At 43.2% G+C, this 19294-nt stretch overlaps 1 protein-coding gene across 6 annotated transcripts in view; it reads right to left on the reverse strand.

Moving 5' to 3' along the window:
* Nucleotides 1–19294, reverse strand: part of NEMP2 (nuclear envelope integral membrane protein 2) — a 37200-nt gene that overhangs the window by 16114 nt on the left and 1792 nt on the right. For 5 of the 6 annotated variants that reach the window (XR_012905366.1, XM_075934179.1, XM_075934181.1 and 2 more), the window contains exons 2-6: nucleotides 9070–9185; nucleotides 6463–6691; nucleotides 6207–6279; nucleotides 4480–4573; nucleotides 3427–3541 (exon numbers count right to left, since the gene is read on the reverse strand). Coding sequence is in view for 5 of the 6 variants with exons in the window: in XM_075934179.1 (XP_075790294.1) it covers nucleotides 3427–3541; nucleotides 4480–4573; nucleotides 6207–6279; nucleotides 6463–6691; nucleotides 9070–9185 (627 nt within the window). In the remaining variant the exon portion in view is untranslated. Of the gene's footprint in view, nucleotides 1–805; nucleotides 2094–3426; nucleotides 3542–4479; nucleotides 4574–6206; nucleotides 6280–6462; nucleotides 6692–9069; nucleotides 9186–19294 lie in introns of those variants that run through there. The other variant, XM_075934182.1, reaches the window with a different exon arrangement.

Genomic DNA, 19294 nt, shown 5'->3' on the forward strand with positions numbered 1-19294 from the left:
GTACAATTGTATTATTGAAAGGTCCTAATTTTACTTCAATACTTGTGTAAACATCTGCATGGATTAGACTCTGTCCTAACATAGGTCAGTATTTATTTTCAAATAAAATGTTTGTAAATTAAGTTGATAGGTTTGCAGATACATGTATTCTATCAGTTTCAATCCTGCTAAAAGCACATTGTCAAACCTTGCTTGCTTTCCTAATTGGTGAAGAGTGAATGCTGAAAGGTTTGGAACTTCAGTTTGAATAAGCATCCAAAGCAGAGTTGATAAAAAATTAATTGAAAAAAATGTAAAAATCTGGTTTTTTAATTTAAATCAGTTTTTATTTAAATAATCATCAAGCACTAAATTTCTCATTTAAAAGTAAGTTACAATTAAATCTCATCATAAACATGCTACACCTACACTTAGGGGTACATCTACACTTGCTCTATAGTTCGAACTAGAGATGCAAATGTAGCTGACCGAAATTGCTAATGAAGCGGGGATTTAAATATCCCGTGCTTCATTAGCATAATCTCGCACATGCACTATTCCGCTCGCCAGCTGATTCGAACCAGGAAGTGTGCTCCGGGACGCGTTAGTTCGAATCAAACCCCTTGAAAAATGAGGAGTAACATTAGTTTGAACCAAGGGGGTTGATTCGAACTAACGCGTCCCGGAGCGCACTTCCTGGTTCGAATCAGCTGGAGAGCAGAATAACGCGCGGGTGAGATTATGCTAATGAAGCGTGGGATATTTATATCCCTGCTTCATTAGCAATTTCGGTCGGCTACATTTGCATCCCTAGTTCAAACTATGGAGCAAGTGTAGATGTACCTTTACTCTCATAAAATGAATTAATGGCTCTAGTTTGTCCAGCCTAACAACCAGTTCTTGCTTCTTGAAAGTCCTGGGCCTTCAATTTCTATTTTTTAACAGACTAAAAAGTAACATGTGCAAAGACATACACAGGCTGGATAGGATTGTTTCTGTTCTGTGCTTGTGGAGGGTGGACCTTGGCCAAGCACGACAGAGGACTTAGTTAAAACTTTGTCTTAATGACAGAGACACAATATATAGGAAAGGACGGAGGCAACATAGAAAGGAATAGTGGAGTGGATTGAAAAGAAAAAGAGAAGACATTATTAAGCACACATAACATTCAGCTTTCTATATTTCCCCACACTTTTGCCACAGAAAAATTGTCATAGCTTTGGGTATAAGAGGGATGCTATCTGGGAATATTTTGAAAAAATTAGTTCCCTGGGTAAAAAAGGAAAATGTGTCAAGTGTAAACAATGCAAGAAGATGATGCGGGGCTTAGTTGCAAGAATGAAATATCATCAGGGGCTGGACCGTGTGGGCTCCCCAATGCTGGGGGGGAAGCCATCAGCCTTAGGGGTCAAATCCAGGCAAGCCAGTGGTCACATCTGGGCCCCGGGCCTTAGGTTCCGCATCCCTGACATAGATGAAGATATGGCCAAGTGGATCAACTGGTTAGAAACTTAAATAATTCACTTTGCAATGCATTACTCTTAGCCAGGATGGGTAGAAATGGTGTCCCTCACCTCTGTCAGTAGCTGGAATGGGTGACAAGGGATGGATCACTTGGGGCACTTCTACACAGCAGGGTAAAAGTTGAATTAAGATACACAACTTGAGCTACGTTAATTGCGTAGCTTACGTCAAAATAGTTCAATTTGACTTTTGGTGCTGTCTACTTAGTGGGAAGTCGAAGGAAGAACACTCTTCCTTTGAATTTCCTTATTCCTCATAAAATGAGGGTGAGTCTGAGTAAGAAGTTCTCCAGCTCCCCATTATTTCAAAATAATGTCTTGAAGTGTAGACACACTCTTTGTTATTTCAGAATAACGTCAGTATTCTGAAGGCTATGTACAATACATAGCCTTCATGATCACCTGCTTTGTTCATTCCCTCTGAGACACCAGGCATTGGTCATTGTCTAAAGATATTGGCCTAGATGGGCCTTTGGTCTGACCCCGTATGGCTGTTCTTGTGTTCTTATTCTTCAAGACTCTCTTTATGCCTTTCAGTATAAGTGTGATTTGACAGCATACTTCCTGGGAATTTACTTACGTTGGATGTTGCTAGAAAAAAAAAAGTTTACCTTAGCTAATCCTTATGGCTTGTTTAATTAATTAACTATGTTTAGAAACTATCACTCTAGGATACAATGCAGAAAACTGCAGTAAGAGAAATCAAATTTCAAGTTGCTACTGAGTGTAATTTTCTTATTTTATATTGCATAATAGATGACCGTTACGTTGGAACATCATGGTCACTAACTATAATGGTGATGTCATAAGTGTTATTCCCTATTTTACTTCAGCATCACTCAGCTTTTCCAAAGGAACCCCATTCTATACTTGTTTTCTCAAAAAACAGAAGTGGCAGTGAGTTCAATGGGGTATATTCCAAAATTAAGTGCATTCTAAGCACAGTCTGTCAGATGTTTTGGTAACTTGATTTAAAACAGTTATTTTTTTTTTATGACTGAAATCATGATTTAAATCAATCCACCCTGAGCCAAAGGAGTCCATACTTATTTAACTCTCTGCTTCTTGGTTTCAGCCCTGCTGTCAATTCTGCAAGAACAGTTTTTCTCACTATACTTTGCAGCATGCACATCGGGGTGCCACTGCAGCAAAGGTGAGTCAACATAAAAAAATCTGTAAAACAATTTTGTATCAACTGAATTGAAAGCAGTTAGTGAATACTCATGGGCACAAAGCATAAGGGGCTGGCGTAGTGGTCTAAGAGCAGAGTTCTGTGCTGCTAGAGCAAGTGAGGAGAACCAAGTTAAAAGCTTGTGCCCCAGTCTCCCTCCTCCTAGGCTAGCACAGGGCATGGGAATTCCTAATGACTTCTGTATTAGTAAATACTTCGGGAGTAAGTGCACACTAGCTGCACCTCTCCATGCCAGAGATATCTGCTATGTTCAGGGAAGACCCCCATTACAGTGTCTGCTGCAGCTAACACCAGGGAGATGGCTTTAGCTGATAATACAGGCTGTATAGTTGCTTTGCCCAAGGAGGATGCTGAAGAAAAACGCTGAAGCAATAGGTTCTACAGACTCCTTGACCATTCCCTTTTTCCAGGCAGCACAATTCCACTCCTAGCTCTAGACAGGGGAGATTGTGGCTGTCTTCTTTGCTTTCATGGTGGGTGTGAAATGGAAATAGTAAGGTAAGATGGGCAAAAGTTTCCTTTCCTTCATGCCTCTAAACGCCAACATCACTTTCCCTATTTAAGAATCTGATGAGAATAAATGCTCATTTGAATGGATTAGGGATCTTCAGAACCCAGCCATTCCTCACATTGATGAGAGAAAAATATTCATCAAATGTAATTCTTACAAACTGCACATTCTAACCTCTTAACAAAAACCTGTCCACTATAGATTTCTGCTCATTATCTTACCCAGTAAGTAGTTTCTATATTCAGACCACAGCCACTTCATTTCCCCTTTCAAACAGTAAATAAAGTAGAGAGAGGACATCCAGCAGCCACTCATTAAAATCCCAAAGGTGCTGTGCTGGGAGTAAAAGAAAACAGTTAGTCAATCAGCTAGGTTATGGCTTATTATTTATATGACGGTAGCATCCACAGGGTATGAATCAAGATTGGGCCACAGAAGGCTAGGGATTTCACAAACATACAGGTAAATGAACTGTCCGTCTTGAAGAGTTATGAGCTGATTCGCTTGTTACTGTATTATATTCTGAAGTCTCAAGATAAGTGAAGTGGGGTCACTACATGAGATTTCTGTCCAAACTTCTTGAAGCTGTATCATGTCCTGGTGTGGTGACATTCATGTTACCTCCCAATATTAATAATTATTATTAATATATTGTATTTGACTTTGAAATGTTTTATAGAGGCCAAGTCGTTTTGTGGGAAAATGGTTGGATAAGATTTAGCCCTGCCTGTGTAAGATAATTTTGCTATTGGAAATGAACAGTAAAGTCACAACTGCCACAAAAACTATGGTTTCATTTCAGCTCATTTGTTTTCTCACAACATAAGCAAACTGACCTGGGACACACCCTAAAATTATGGTTTCAGCATAAATGCTTAATTATTATTATTAATAATAATAATAATAATAATTAATAATGTCTTTGAACATCAACAAATGTAACTGTTTATTCAGACTTTGGAAGGCATCTGATTTTAGGTACATTGGTTTTACACTGAAGTCAATAGAGTTTTAATTGTATCCTTTGGTATATATGGTCGTGCCAATTTTCTTCCACTATTTGATCTGAGGAAGTGGGTCTGGCCCACGAAAGCTCATCACCTAATAAACCATCTTGTTAATCTTTAAAGTGCTACATAGTCCTGTTTTTTGTTTCAGCTACACCAGACTAACACGGCTAAATTTCTATTACTATTCTCATAACAACAATAAGAGATCAGAATCTGGCCTTAAACTTGCTATGTGCTATTTTGTTTTCCACATGGTACACGTACCTTTGGAATAAATCTTTTAAGTGTCAACAGGAGAAAGACTAGCGTTGCAAGAACACCCAGTGCCACTCCAGCAGAGTAATAGAAAATAACACTCCTGTTAGGGAACAGCAAGATGGAGGACACTGTAAAAACCTTGTATTGAGGTGCAACTGGTTTGGAACTACCAAGAAGTGTAATGCTGTACTTAATCAGAGACAGAACACCGTGGAAGGTAAACCAGGACAGTGGAAGGTAAACACTTTCAGGTTACCAACCTTGGTCAAATTCTCAGCTCTGGCTTCACCTGCTCTGCATTGCAGAGGCAGAATGAAGCATCCAAGAAAACTTCCAGAAAAAGGCAGGTAAAAATTCCCTGAAAGAAAGGAATCTTTGAGTGTCACAGATGGTTATAAGTTGCCTGCTCATCCCCAAGCCTTGTATTGGGGTGGCAAGAGGTACAGGAAGTGGGGGGCAGTGCATGGCACTCTAGTTGGTGCCCAGATGACCTTGTGAGATGGGGGCATCTGGTAGAGCTTAGATTAGGTCACATTAGGTCCCAGTAAGCTCTTCTGCTGGGCTGAGTATGAACTCAAGGGAGCTGAGGACAGAAGTACTTTTAAAAAAAACATTATTTTCTGTATTACAAACAGCATTAGATGACTAGAGTTGTGAGAATTGAAAATAATCCCCTTACCTTTTCCTTAGTTCTACTTTTATTTTATTTTCCATGTGTCAAAATATCAACAGTGAAAACACCACCTCAAGTCCACTCTTGTGTATCATGTTTCTAGTCAATTTCATTTCCTTGTCCAATGCTGTAATTTTTTTATTCCAATAATTTTTTTTACGTTTTAAAAATGTTTTGATGGAAATAAAATTACAGAAACTTTTAGTTTTTGTAATCCTATTTTTACAAAATCCAAAGGCTTGATAAAATTTGACCTAATACTATTTAAAGTTTTGTGTCCCACAAATTTTTTAAAAAGGAGCAGAACTGAAAATTGAGATGTCATAAATTAACTAATTGTACTATGCCAGACTCCAGCATGAAACAAAATGATGGCAAGTATCTTCCTTTTATGCTACAAAAATATGAGTGCTAGCTTATGCTTTTTAATGCTCAGCTATGAGTACAGGGATGAAGTGGAGTGGGGAGCAACAGAGGCAGTTAGGTCCAGGTGACCTCATCTTACATTCAGTTCCTCCTAAGATTCCCACACTGTGGGAATGGGAAATTTGCAACATCCCTTTATACAGCACCCCCCAGGCATGATTGGTTCACTGGAATGGAGGTGATGGCTCTACGTACTCCTTGTCCACCTGCTCATGGGCAGAGTCCTGCATAGATACAAAATTTGTATCCACATTTACACCTGCAAAAATGAGCCGTGGATGTGGATATAAAGTGGGTATCTGAGGATTTGCAGGGCTCTGCTCCAGGGGAGAATCGCAGGTGTAGCCTCAATAGTATCCATAAGTGCTAGGAGCCATGATCTGGAAGCACTAACACAGCCACACAAGTGAAGAATTTTTGCATTACATTTCTCCTCTGCATTACTACATTAGGGCTAAGCACAGAAGCTGGGGATGCCTAGTCCTATGTACATAATATATATTACAGACATTTTTTCTTATTTCATTAAACAAAACAATTGCTTATGATCACTGAACTATACAAATAGAGAATGTGAATAGGAATGCACCAATGGCTCTGGAAAGAATACCAAGATAAAGGGACTAATGCTTACCTACTCAAGGCATTTGCAAAATGGAACAGAAAAACACCAGCAACGAACAAAAGGACGAGTTTCCTATCCACCACTGAAAATCCAAAAAACAAGATTTCAGGCTAATTCATCTGGTGATTTTAATTGTCAAACATTATCAGACAAGTCTCAGCTGTTCCATTGAGGTAACTTTCAACTCAGAGTGCGCTATTCAGGTAATGTTGGCAATATTATCCAATCCATTCATTGGATGAATGGAAAGCATCACTCTACTTACTATTTTGTTGTACATTCACGGTGTAGGGTACTTCCTTGTAGGGTTGGACTATGAAGCACATATTCTCTCCATATTGGTTTATATTTATGACAATTTCTTTAGATGCCTCTGGTTGCCAAATAATTTGAACAACGCACTTGAAAAATGCAAGAACAGTTTCTGAATTATGACAATTGCTGTCAGCCAAGATAGGCACAAACTTGAACATTTCTGTGCTGTTAATTTTCACCTGAAAACAGAACAAAACCAAACATACATTGTAGGGAGTTGGATCAGTTGGCGTATCTTTCAAAAACATACCCGTTATTTAAACATAACATAAGAAGAAATAACAGAGCAGAAATTTAGGGAATAATAATCACACCGTATGAACAAGAAGATGCCAAGTTGTTCACAATGGTGTCTTGACAGAATCCTTCAGCATACTCTCAGGAGTGCGACAAAGGTGCCTATTGTCACCTTTCCTGTTCTTGATCACAATGGACTGGATTATGATCAGGACAACAGGTGGCCATCAATGGGGCATTCAGTGGACACTTTGCAAACAGCTAGAGGACATTGATTTTGCTGATGATGTCACCCTCTTTTCACACCAACATGAAAGCATGTAAGAAAAGATCACAACGCTAGAAAAAACTGCCTCAATGATTTGGACTGAGCATTAAAAACAAGGGAAAGACCAAGACAATGAGGATCATCCAGTCCAACAACAATACCATCACACTAGGAGGGGATGACTGGAAGATGTGGAGCAGTTCATCTACATGGGGAGAAGTATTATGGGCAGAGACGGAGGAACAGATAAGGATATCAATGCTAGGATAGGGAAAGCAACAGCTGCATTCAAGACTCTTCGTCCCATATGGAGTTCACAAATAATATCTGCGAAGACAAAACTGCGAATCTTCAACACAAATGTGAAACGTGCTCTTGTATGGATGTGAGACCCAGCATACTAAAAAGTCTTCAAATCACAAGTTATAGATGTTCATAAACAGACGCCTGAGTTACATCCTTCATATCAAATGGCAAGACTTTGTCACAAATTAGGAGCTTTGGAACAGAGCAGGACAAGAATCACTTGATGTTCAAATCAAGAGAAGAAAATGGGGATGGCTAGGCCACACACTCAGAAAACCATCATCCAGCATAGTCCATCAAGCTCTCACATGAACCCGCAAGGAAAATGCAAAAGAGGAAGATCTTGGAGAATATGGAGAAGATCTACTGAGATTGAAGGACAAACACTGAGGTACTTCTGGAGTCAGCTAGAAGTTTTGACTCAAGACAGTGTGAAGTGGAGGAGACTTGTAGATGACCTATGCTCCACTCAGAGTACAAGGGGGGTAAGAAGAATCCCACTGAAGTCCCTTAAATCAGGTACCTAGTCCTACTGTACTTAATATTTCACATATAGCTTCTCTAAAATCTGTGGGCCCCCATGTGGATGCATGTTCTAAAGAATCAAATCCTAAGGTTACAATTCCATTAAGTGCTCTGATGCTGCAGGTGTTTGATACACTATTAACACTGACTACCCACTATTCTTCTGGAGGACACCCAGGCTCATTTTATAGGTTATGAACCCACTGGTCCTGAAGCTTCTTGTGGATAAGGATGCTAACTGCATGTTATAGGTGATGGGAGAACAACAATGCAAGTTGTCACAAAGCAGAAGGATGCAGCAAAAACTGGATTAAAAAATCCAGCCCTCTTCTTTTCAAGGACTGAGCTACAATGCTGATCTTCTCTACCATCTGAACAGTAAAAGTCCTCCTGCTATTTAAATTGTAAGACAATCATCCTGGGCATCTTAAATAATGGATGTCCAACTGCAAGAAAAATGATCCTCTGTAACAAGCGAGGCCTCTTTACTGAAATGCAAGAAGAGAGTGATCTACCGGGGAAAATCATAGCTGTCCACTTTTAAGCATTTACATCAAGAAACTTTCCCACTTGCTGCATGTGATCACTGCCTAAAACTTACCACCACTCATAAAACTTAGCATACACATTGTATCTGCCTAGAGAAAAAAAGTCCTGGGCAGAGACGCAGTAAGGAGATTCCTCAACTGGGAGCTCATTCCTCTAACAGAGGTGAAGTGAAATGATTTCTTTTCCCACTCAGCGAGTCCACTTGTCAGAAGAGCCAGGGAGCAGATTCTGAATTTGCTCCCCAGCACAGGGTTTAAAGGGGTGCCCTAAGCTTCCAGTACTTTCCATGGTAACTGAAACTTCTTACTACTTTGCAACCCAAAAAGCCCAATGTGCATATCTTACAAGTTTCACCCTTGGAAATATGCAGCTGATATTATGTAGCCTTGTTCTTTGGTTTTGCTATTAAAAAGTCACCATTCAATATACACAACACAATGAGTTGACATTTCTCTATCCTCTTTGTCTATACAACAAATCAGAGATATCAAACTGCCAAATCAGTCACACTAGAAGTGAAAGCAGTATGCCACTAAAACATGCTTCTTTTTAGGCTCCAACTATGCAACCATCAAACTGTTTTTATACTTAAATGCACCTATAATATTTCATCTTATTCAGATGGGAAAACATGTATTAAAAATGTGAAACAAACTCCAAACACAGAATTACCTGAATAGATGACCAAATATTTTTTAAGTGCATTGTTCCATTTTGTATGTAACAGTAACAATCTGAATCTGTTTTTTCAATTATCTCCATTTCCTTCAAATGGATACAGTTTTTATCTGAAGAAAGAAAGAAAGAAAGAAACACTACATTAAGTGCATTTCCAAGTGTGGGCACTTCCTATATTCATGCTTTTGTTGTATCTGCAGTTTGATATTCTGAGGGCCATAAGCAATTTTCAGAAATTAAATCCTGCATAAAATTTGCATTAAAAACCTCTGATACAGGTTAATATTTTCAGAAGCTCTGAAACTGATTAAGAGCCCAAGTTGAAATTTCAAACATGACTTAGGCACTAAGTTCCCATGATCTCCAAGGTGATTTAGGAGCCTACATCTCTTTGACATTTTGGAATATTCTGTATCTAGCCTGTTTTGGCTTTTTATTACATTTGGGAGAGGAGGGGAGAGAACAGCTTTTGTATTTTGATAGCCTTTGTATAAGGCCCATTAGCCCACACGTGATTTAAGTGGGAGTAAATACAATGTTTAAATCAATGGTGAATTTGATAGAAGTCTAATAAGGAAAATGGGCCTAGATGTTAAAACAGTCATTTACCACACAACATTGCTGCTGATTGAAGAAGTTTTTAACATCAGAACATCTCCAAATTTGAAGCGGAGAAACAGTGTAATTTTGTTATGTTTAAGTAGTATCTTTCTTTAGTAGAATTATTTCTCCTACGTGTTCTGAATTTTAACATAATTTTCAGTGATGACACTGTGTGGTGAAGGTAATTAGCAGTCTCCAGAGGTCTCTAGCTCTCTTAAATGGCATTGGCAAATTGTCTAATCAATCATTTCCACTGTTTCACTTCATGGAAATTTTAGGGACTCCCTACTGTTTTCAGGATTAGATAAGGATAATTATACTGTGTAACTGATTTGTGGGGCAAATTTTCATGAGTGTACCTGTAAATCTGCACACACAAAACTGCCCAACAGTATATCACCTCAAGATACCAGAAAAGAAATTAAAGAGCAGAATAAACAAATATAATACAACTGTTAAGTCAAAGAAGAATTTGTCTACTGAAGAAAAAAATAGGTGTGAATTAGGGATGTGAAAGGTTAACAGAATAACTGGTAAGCATCACCCTAAATAGGTAACTGGTAACCCATGGGGGAGCTGGAGCATCTCCCCACCTCCCGCAAGCAAGGGGCTGCTCCAGCCCTGCACAAGGTCCAATGTGGACAGGAACAGCCCCTGTCCATGGCAGCCCAGGTGTCAGGCAGGCAGGGGCTACGGGGTTGGGGACTGCTTCAGCTAGGCTGGAGTGGTCCCCAACCCGGGATCCTACTTTAGCCAATTAACTGGTAAACCTAAAGTTTAACTGGTTAACTGATTAACTGGGATTTTACATCTCTAATGTGAATGTAATAGCTATCTGAGTACTACAGGACAGAATGTTGTCAAACTCTAAGGCCTTATCTACACTGGCAAGCTACAGCACAGTAAATCAGCACCTAGCACTGTAACTTCTGTGGTATCCACACTAGCAAGGCCCTTAGTTCACGCTAGCTCCGCAGTTATTACACTCTAGGTAAATCACCTTGACAAAAAGCGTAGAGCTACTGCGCAGTGGCTACAGTGCCAGGCTGTGTCTAGACTGGCCAGTTTTTCTGGAAAATCAGCCGCTTTTCCGGAAAAACTTGCCAGCTGTCTACACTGGCCGTTTGAATTTCCGCAAAAGCACTGACTTCCTACTATAAGAAATCAGTGCTTCTTGCGGAAATACTATTCTGCTCCCGTTCAGGCAAAAGTCCCTTTTGCACAAAGCTTTTGCGCAAAAGGGCCAGTGTAGACAGCTCAGACTTGTTTTGCGCAAAATAGCCCCGATCGCGAAAATGGCAATCAGGGCTTTTTTGCGGAAAAGCACATCTAGATTGGCACGGACACTTTTCTGCAAAAAGTGCTTTTGCGGGAAAGCGTCCGTGCCAATCTAAATGCTCTGTTCCGAAAATGCTTTTAACGGAAAACTTTTCCGTTAAAAGCATTTCCGGAAAATCATGGCAATCTAGACACAGCGCCAGTGTGCACACTTCAGTTGTTTGTTGTGTTGTGACTAGCTTCCAAAAATGGCCCATAATCCCTGCAGTAGCCACTCTGCTAATTGTTTTGAATTTGGCTAACTGCTCTGCAGGTATGTGCATATCCTCTTTCAGAGCTCCCTTTTCAACAGCCTGCATGCTATGCTGATCTGCACTGGAACACAGAGCAAACCATTCAGAGGGAATGTCAATGCTATTGAGCTCAGAGGCAGGTGTCTGAGTGTGAGAATGAGAAAGAGAGTGATTGCTGTGCAAAGAGCTATGGAGGGAGGTGGGAGGAAGCTAATGTTGGGGTTTCCCCCTCCTTTTACTTGAGGATAAGTTGTTTCCTGCCACTGTTTGAAGTTACAAGACAGCATGCCCCCATAACACAGTTTCTCCCACCCATGTGTGCGCACACACTCCCTGTCACACCTCTCCTCTCCCTGCACTTCAGTTGAAAAGCAGTTGTCAGTGTAGTAGAATGACCACAGAGCATGGGACTGGGAAACCTGCCCCATGCAGCATTGAAAATCCTTCCCAAAGCACCCTATGGCCAGTTGCCTAATGGGATAACTACAACAATGCACTGTTCTCTGTGAAATTGCTAGAGCTGCTAATGTGGATATGTTCCACCGTCCCAACGATCACAGTGTGGACACACAACAGCTGTTTCCCTGCAGCGCTCTGTGAGCAACACTGTAACTTGCCAATGATGCCATCAACGGGAGCAAATGCTCCTGTCAGCTTCCCTTACTCTTTGCAACTGCAAGGAGTATCAGCGACGACTAGAGCTGCCCCTCAGTGTTTGATTTAGTGGGTCTTAACTAGAATGCCCGAAGATCGATCTCCAGCGTGGCAAGTGAAGACAAGGCCAGTGTAGACATACCCTGAGAACAGCAAAAGGAGCTCTTGTGCAGACTAGACTCAGTCAAGTCAAAGAAATGCTGTTTGTAGGTAAAATCAGTCTTTTCTATATGAGAAAATGTACCAGTTTAATTAAATTATGTTTTAAACTGATTTAGTTAAACCAATGCAAATCCCTGTCTGGGCACACTATCTCAATTTAATAAGCCTCTTTGAGTCATAATAAATCCGGTCTATGCAAAGGTTGGCTCTGGTTTAACTACATCAGTTTACATTCAGACTTTAGGCTAACCTACTGCAACTTTCTTCTGCAGATAAGCCTTTCACTAGTTAAATCTTACCCACATTAAAGCTAATGGTGATAGAAATGTAGCCGTGTTAGCCTGGTGTAGCTGAAACAAAAAACAGGACTACGTAGCACTGTAAAGACTAACAAGATGGTTTATTAGGTGATGAGCTTTCGTGGGCTCATTTTTATGTTCATTTTTTTTAATTGTATCCTTTGGTATATATGGTTGTGACAATTTTCTTCCACTATTTGATCTGAGGAAGTGGGTCTGGCCCACGAAAGCTCATCACCTATTAAACCATCTTGTTAGTCTTTAAAGTGCTACATAGTCCTGTTTTTTGTTAAAGCTAATGGAACCTTGAAACTTTCAGGCCAGGACAGAATACGGTCCACAGACTGAATGGCAATCCTAGTCCTACAGTACAGCAGTTTAGCATCTCCCTCATCAACATAACAGCACCAGGAATTTGAGATGGAGACAAAGCACAACTTCTTAAGAACACAAGACTGGCCATACTGGATCAGACCAAAAGTCCATCTAGTCTAGTATCCTGTTTTCTAGCAATGGCCAGTGCAAGCTGCCCCAGAAGGAATGAACAAAACAAGTAATCATCAAGTGATCCATCAGAGGCTAGGGCACCACCCCTATCCATTCTGGCTTGATGAATCTATCCTCCATGAGCATATCTAGGTCTTTTTGGAACCCTCTTATAGTCTTGGCCTTCACAACATCCTCTAGCAAGGAATGCTACAGGTTGACAGTGCATTGTGTGAAGAAATGTTTCTTTTTTAATATTTTAAACCTGCTGCCTCTCAATTTCATTTGGTGACAGCTGCTTCTTATTTTACAGTAAAACCTGCACTATCTGGCACTTAACTATCCGGAAAACTTTAGAAACTGGCAAATTTCCTAGGGGCTTGGCGTGGCCACTTTGATCCGGCCAGCGCAAGGCTGAGCGTAGTCTCGCAGCACACAGCTTTGATCCAGCCAGCCAGGAGCTGGGCCGGTCAGCTGGCAGCCCCTGAGGCGCGGGGGTCATAGCTCCAAAAAGCACTTAAGTTGATGGAACCCTCAGATATCTAAAAATTCTGGTCAATCAGAATGTCCTAATCCCCTAGCGTGCTGGATAACTCAGGTTTTACTGTGTAAGGAATAAAATAACACTTTCTTATTTATTTTCTCCACACCAGTCATGATTTTAGAGACCTCTATCATATCTCCCTTAATCATCTCTTTTCCAAGCTGAGAAATCCCAGTCTTATTAATCTCTCTTCATACAGAAGCCACTCCATCCCCTAATAATTTTTGTTGTCGTTTTCTGAACCTTTTCCAATTCCAATATATCTTTTTTTGAGATGGGACAACCATGGATTTATACAGAGGCAATATGATATTTTCTGTATTCTTATCTATCCCTTTCTTGTTGTTTTCTGAACCTTTCCCAATTCCAATACAGGCAGTCCCCGGGTTACGTACAAGATAGGGACTGTAGGTTTGTTCTTAAGTTGAATCTGTATGTAAGTCGGAATTGGCGTCAGCCGCTGCTGAAACTGATCAGTTTCAACCGCGGCTGAATCTGGACGCCAGTTCTGACTTACATACAGATTCAACTTAAGAAACCCAGGCGTCCCCAAGTCAGCTGCTGCTGAAACTGATCAGCGGCTGATTCCAGGAAGCCCGGGGCAGAGCAACTCTGCCTCGGGCTTCCTGTAGTCAGCCGCTGGTCAGTTTCAGCAGTGGCTGACTTGGGGATGCCTGGGGCAGAGCAGCTGGGGTGCTGCTGGGTTGCTCCAGTAATGCAGCTCCTCGGCGCTACTGGAACAACCCAGCAGCACCCCAGCTGCTCTGCCTCAGGCGTCCTGATTCAGCCGCTGCTGAAACTGACCAGCAGCGGCTGAATCAGGACTCCTGGGGCAGAACAGCTGGGGTGCTGCCTGATCTGCTGAGGGGGGGGCACTAGCTGCACTCCCCCCCCAGCAGACCAGGGAGACGGGGGTGGAGACGCCCAAGTCCTTCACGGCTTTGCTCCGTCTCCCTGGTCTGCTAACCTGGGAGACACAGAGCAAAGCCGCAGAGCACGCGGGCAGCGGGAGAGTCCAGGCGTGCCGCGCTGTCCCACTGCTGGTGTGCTCCGAGGCTTTGCTCCCCATCTCCCTGGTCTGCTGGTCAGACCAGGGAGACAGGGAGCAAAGCCTTGGAGCACGCCCGCAGCGGGACAGCCCGGGCGCGCTTGAGCTGTCCCCCTGCGGGCGTGCTCCGCGGCTTTGCTCCCCGTCTCCCTGGTCTGCAGGGAGACGAGGAGCAAAGCCTTGGAGCACGCCTGCAGCAGGACAGCCCAGGCGTGCCTGGGCTGTCCCGCCGCCAGCTTCCCCGGCGGCTTTGCAAAGCCGCGGAGGGGCTGGGGCTGCGGGGCACTTCATCTTAGACTGTCTTCATCTTAGACTGTCTGCAGGTAATTTAACTTCCCTGCCAGCTAACAGGTTCTTAGGGCAGGAAGATTTCTGCCTGCCCAGGCAGAAGGTAGTTTGGATTCCCTCCAGAAGCAAGAGCCAAGGGTGCTGCCCTGTTTAAGTGATTACAGTAACTGTCTATTTAGATTAAAACTGGTTTCTTTGCTAGCTATTCGTGGAGGGCTAGTAGATTTTTTTAACCAGTACCACCCTAAGCATTAATGTATCAATATACATGTTCTCTCTAAAGAAAGCCACCTGATCCAAGCCATCCTCCACTTAGACTACACCAGTGGTCTCCAACCTTTTTACACCCAAGATCACTTTTTAAATGACAGACCAAGCCAAGCTCTACCGTCCCACCCCTTCCTTGAAGCCCACCCTCTGTATTGTCCTCCTCTCCATCACTTGCTATTCCCAATCCTTATACAGTACTGCTGCTTTTTTCCCCAATTCTTCTGTAGGAAGAGGTTTTTCCAACATTTGACCTGTCTAGACTGGACCAAATAACAGACAAACCCCTTCTTATGGAAGCCCCCTTATTCCTCATGGAAAGAGGAATATAGGGGTGACCGAAAGAGCATGTTTGCTCTTCCACTAAAAAAAGCAGAAAAACAAATGCATCCCTGGATGCAGAAGAGTGTTTCTGGGATATCTCCAGAATCCTGAAAAACTCCTGCAGTCTAGCCGTACCCTCGCTGGATTGAGACAGGATGTGGAGGCTCTGGAGTGGGAATGAGGGATTTGCGTGTGGGAAGGGGTAAGAGGTGCAAGCTCTGGGAGGAAATCTGGATGCAGGAGGAGGTGGAGAAGGGGACGCTGGGTCAGGGAGGGAGCTCCAGGCCGGGCACTGTTGGGGTACTAAGCAAGCCACAGGCTTGTGGATGTGAGGGTGCAGGAATTTGGGTTGGGGTATGTGAGGGGCTCACGGCAGGGAGTTCCAGTGTATGACAGACTCAGATCTAGGGTCTGGGGGAAGGAGGAGTGCAGGAATGGTTGTGGCCAGATGGGTGCCTGGCCCCAATTGGGGGTTTGTTGGCCAGGTTTCATTTTTAAATAAAATACTGTGTCAAACACAAAAAGTTTCTGCATTGTCTTTATTTAAGAGAAGGGCAGGAAACCTGTCTTGAGTCAGGGGTCACTGACCCACAGAAAAATCAGTTGGGAGCAGGGGACATGGTACTGAGAAAGGGTGCTAGTGCAGGGAACAGGGGCCAGTGGGGGAAGGGGAGAGGGAACAGGGTGCCAGGAGGGCAAGGGACAGGTTTCTGCAGCAGGAGACAGGGTGCCAGGAGGACAGGTTTCTGCAGCAGGGGCCAGAGTGCAAGCAGGGGACAGGTTTCTGCAGTGGGAGACAGGGTGCTGGGGGGGTGACAGGTTTCTTCAGCAGGGGGCAGGGTGCTGAGGGGGCATGTCTCTACAGAGGGGGGACAGGTTTCTGCAGTGGGGGGCAGGGGAATGGGTTTCTGCAGTGGGGGACAGGGTTCTGTGGCTGGAGTAGGGGAGAGGGAACAGGGGGGCAGGAGGGCGGGGACAAGGTTCGGGGGCAGGGTACCAGTGGGGGCAGGGAGTCCCCTACACCAGCCTTGGAGGGAAGCCTCCGTTGCGCGCTCCCTCTGGGGCTGACCCCCACCCCCACGGAGGAAGGAAGCCCCGTCGCGCACCTTTACCGGATCTGACTCCCCCACCCCCCTCCCGCAGAGCAGGGAAGCCCACGCACGCGACCCCTTGGGGCCAGACACCTTCCCTCCCCCCCCTCCCCCGCGGAGCAAGGAAGCCTCTGTTGCACACCCCCTCCGGGCCTGACTCCCCACTCCTGCAGATAAGGGAAGTCCCAGCACGTGCCTCTGGGGACTTAACCGGTAAGGGAGCTGGGGCAAGGAAGCAGCTAGCGCCTTTCCGGAACCCCCGGAAGTGATGTGCAGCTGTAGGACTTCCGTCCACCCCGCGGTAAGCTGTCACTACCTCCATTGTTGCTCGAGGTAGGTAGTGGGGCTTCTTGGGGGTGGGGAGAAATAGGGGGCCCAGAACACCTCGCGATCGACTGGTCTTAGGATCAACCAATCAATCGTGATCAACTGGTTGGTGACCACGGAACTACACCCTCAACTCCATGAGTGATGTCTGGAGTAACTATAAACCAACTGACTTTAAAGAGGAAGATCCCTCTGAACAATTAACTTCACCATCAGGAGAAACAAAATTTAACTTGAGACAAGGATAGAGAGGGAAGGAAATTGTCCAAATATATGAGATTGCAATCTGTGGAGAGAATCAAGATCAGAATCTTAAAACAGAACCAAAGGCAGACACCTTCAATGCAAGAAACAAGCAGGTAAAATGCCTCCTGCAAAATGTATCAGTGCTCCAACTGGAATATCAATAGTCCCTCTGACTTTCATTGTTCTCTTTGATAAAAGATACACGCTGCCTTAGTTATCATGTACCAGGCCTGCCAGCAAGAGGGTGAGGGGAAGAGAAAGGGGGCAGTTGCCACAGGGCCTAGCAATTCAAAGGGGCCTGAGGCTCCCGTCCACCTCTGTTTCTATGCAGCAGCTAGAGCCCTAAGCCCTTTAAACTGCTGCTGGAGTGCAGCGCTGGGTGCTCCATATGGTTCTGAGGGCTGGAGGGGAGGGCCCAGCCTCACAATCTGGGCAGCGCTGAGAGCTGGCTGTCCTGGCCCCTTCCCTTCCACCCAATGCCCTGCTGCTTCCACGGGCTTGGAGTCAGCCCCTCCCCACACTTTGACCAGGGGCCCACAGAAGCTGTTGGCCACAATGAAGGTAACAGGGAAAACTGAAGAGACACCATCACTTTAAAAATTACACTTCTGTGTCAACTGATTTTACAAGACTTTGGATTACTGTAACTGAAAACAAGATGAGGGGGCAAATATTTTTCATTATTTTTTCCTGTGTGTTTACTTTGTGCATTTGATAGCATATGTTTTATAGGAATTTTCATGGTTTCTCTGTTCAGTTTAACAGTCAGCCTCCCTACTGTGGGTCTCTCAGGGTACATCTACACAGCAGAGTTATTTCGGAATAACTGATGTAATTGTGAAATAACATACTGCATGTCTACACTACAAACCTTTATTTCAAAATAATATCAAGCTGGAGGACTTCTTACTCTGACTCATGGTAATCCTTATATCACAAGGAGTAAGGGATGTCAAAGGAAGAGTGTACTTCCTTCCACTTCCTGTGTAGACAGTGCCAAAAGCCGAATTAAGCTATTTTGACTTAAGCTACGCAATGGACATAGCTGAAGTTGGTAGCTTAATTTAGCCATGCTGTGTAGATGTACCCTGAGACAGCAATAAGGAAGAGAAAATATTGTTACCTGTAGGATACCGTAATTGTAAAAATCACAAAACCAAAATGGGAACTCTGGGACAGGTGTGGTACCTGCAATGGTTTTAATTTTATTTATTTATTTGGCTACATTTCAAGCAGACAGTTTCCTTTGAAATCCTGCCTCAGGAATTGCAGGCTCTTTGATTTGTTCACCATAGGTTCCAATAAGTTCCAGTGTCTTGTGTACGGCAATCTGAGTGTTCAGAAAGAAGGAAACAAACAACAAATGGTCTGGTAGCACTTTATAGACTAACAAAACATGTAGATGGTATCATGCGGTTTCGTGGGCACAGCCCACTCATCTGAAGAAGTGGGCTGTGCCCATGAAAGCTCATGATACCATCTACATATTTTGTTAGTCTATAAAGTGCTACCAGACCATTTGTTGTTGTTTTTCTGTAACAGACTAACTTGGCTATGCCCTGAAGCTCTCGAAAGGAGCTAGGTATGAGTCAACTAAGAAAGAACTGCATTTTCCTTTTTCTTTCAATGAACTGTCACTATCAGCACCCATTTTATTGTAGCTGTTTTATGAATAGTGGCAGCATACCATGCAGTTCACCTAGGCAGAATCACAGTTTCATAGATTCTCAGGCCAGAAGGCACCACAGTGATCATATAACTTGACCTCCTGTACAACACAAGCCGGAAAATGTCCCCAAAATAATTCCTAGAGCAGATATAATAGTAAAAGCCCCAATCTTGGTTTTCAAAGTGTCAGTGATGGAGAGTCCATCATAAGCCTTGGAAAATTGTTCCAAAGGTTAAGTATTTTCACTATCAAAAATTTACACTTTATGTCAAGTCTGAGTTTGCCTATCTTCAACATCCAGCCACTGGATCATGTTATACTTCTCTCTGCTAGACTGAAGAGCCCATTCTTAAATATTTTCCCCACAGCTCTTATACAACACTACTTTTATCTCTTGAAGTTCTATAAGACTAAGAATTCCTCAAGAATCACAACAAAGATGTCTGAGTAGGCAGACTGGATATTGTATTTGTTGGTTGTGATTGGAGGAGGTCAAACAGAGAATCATGGAGCATGTGTTGTGTTTCATTTCATTAAAAGTTTGGGGATTGGAAAAAGGGGAGGGAGAAATCACCAAAACCCTACATCAAATTGAAACTACTGCTTGTCTCCAGCCACCTGCTCTTCTGGAGGGAGGAAG

This window comes from Pelodiscus sinensis, chromosome 7 (genome assembly GCF_049634645.1).
Source record: "Pelodiscus sinensis isolate JC-2024 chromosome 7, ASM4963464v1, whole genome shotgun sequence".
Taxonomy (NCBI): Eukaryota; Metazoa; Chordata; order Testudines; family Trionychidae; genus Pelodiscus; species Pelodiscus sinensis.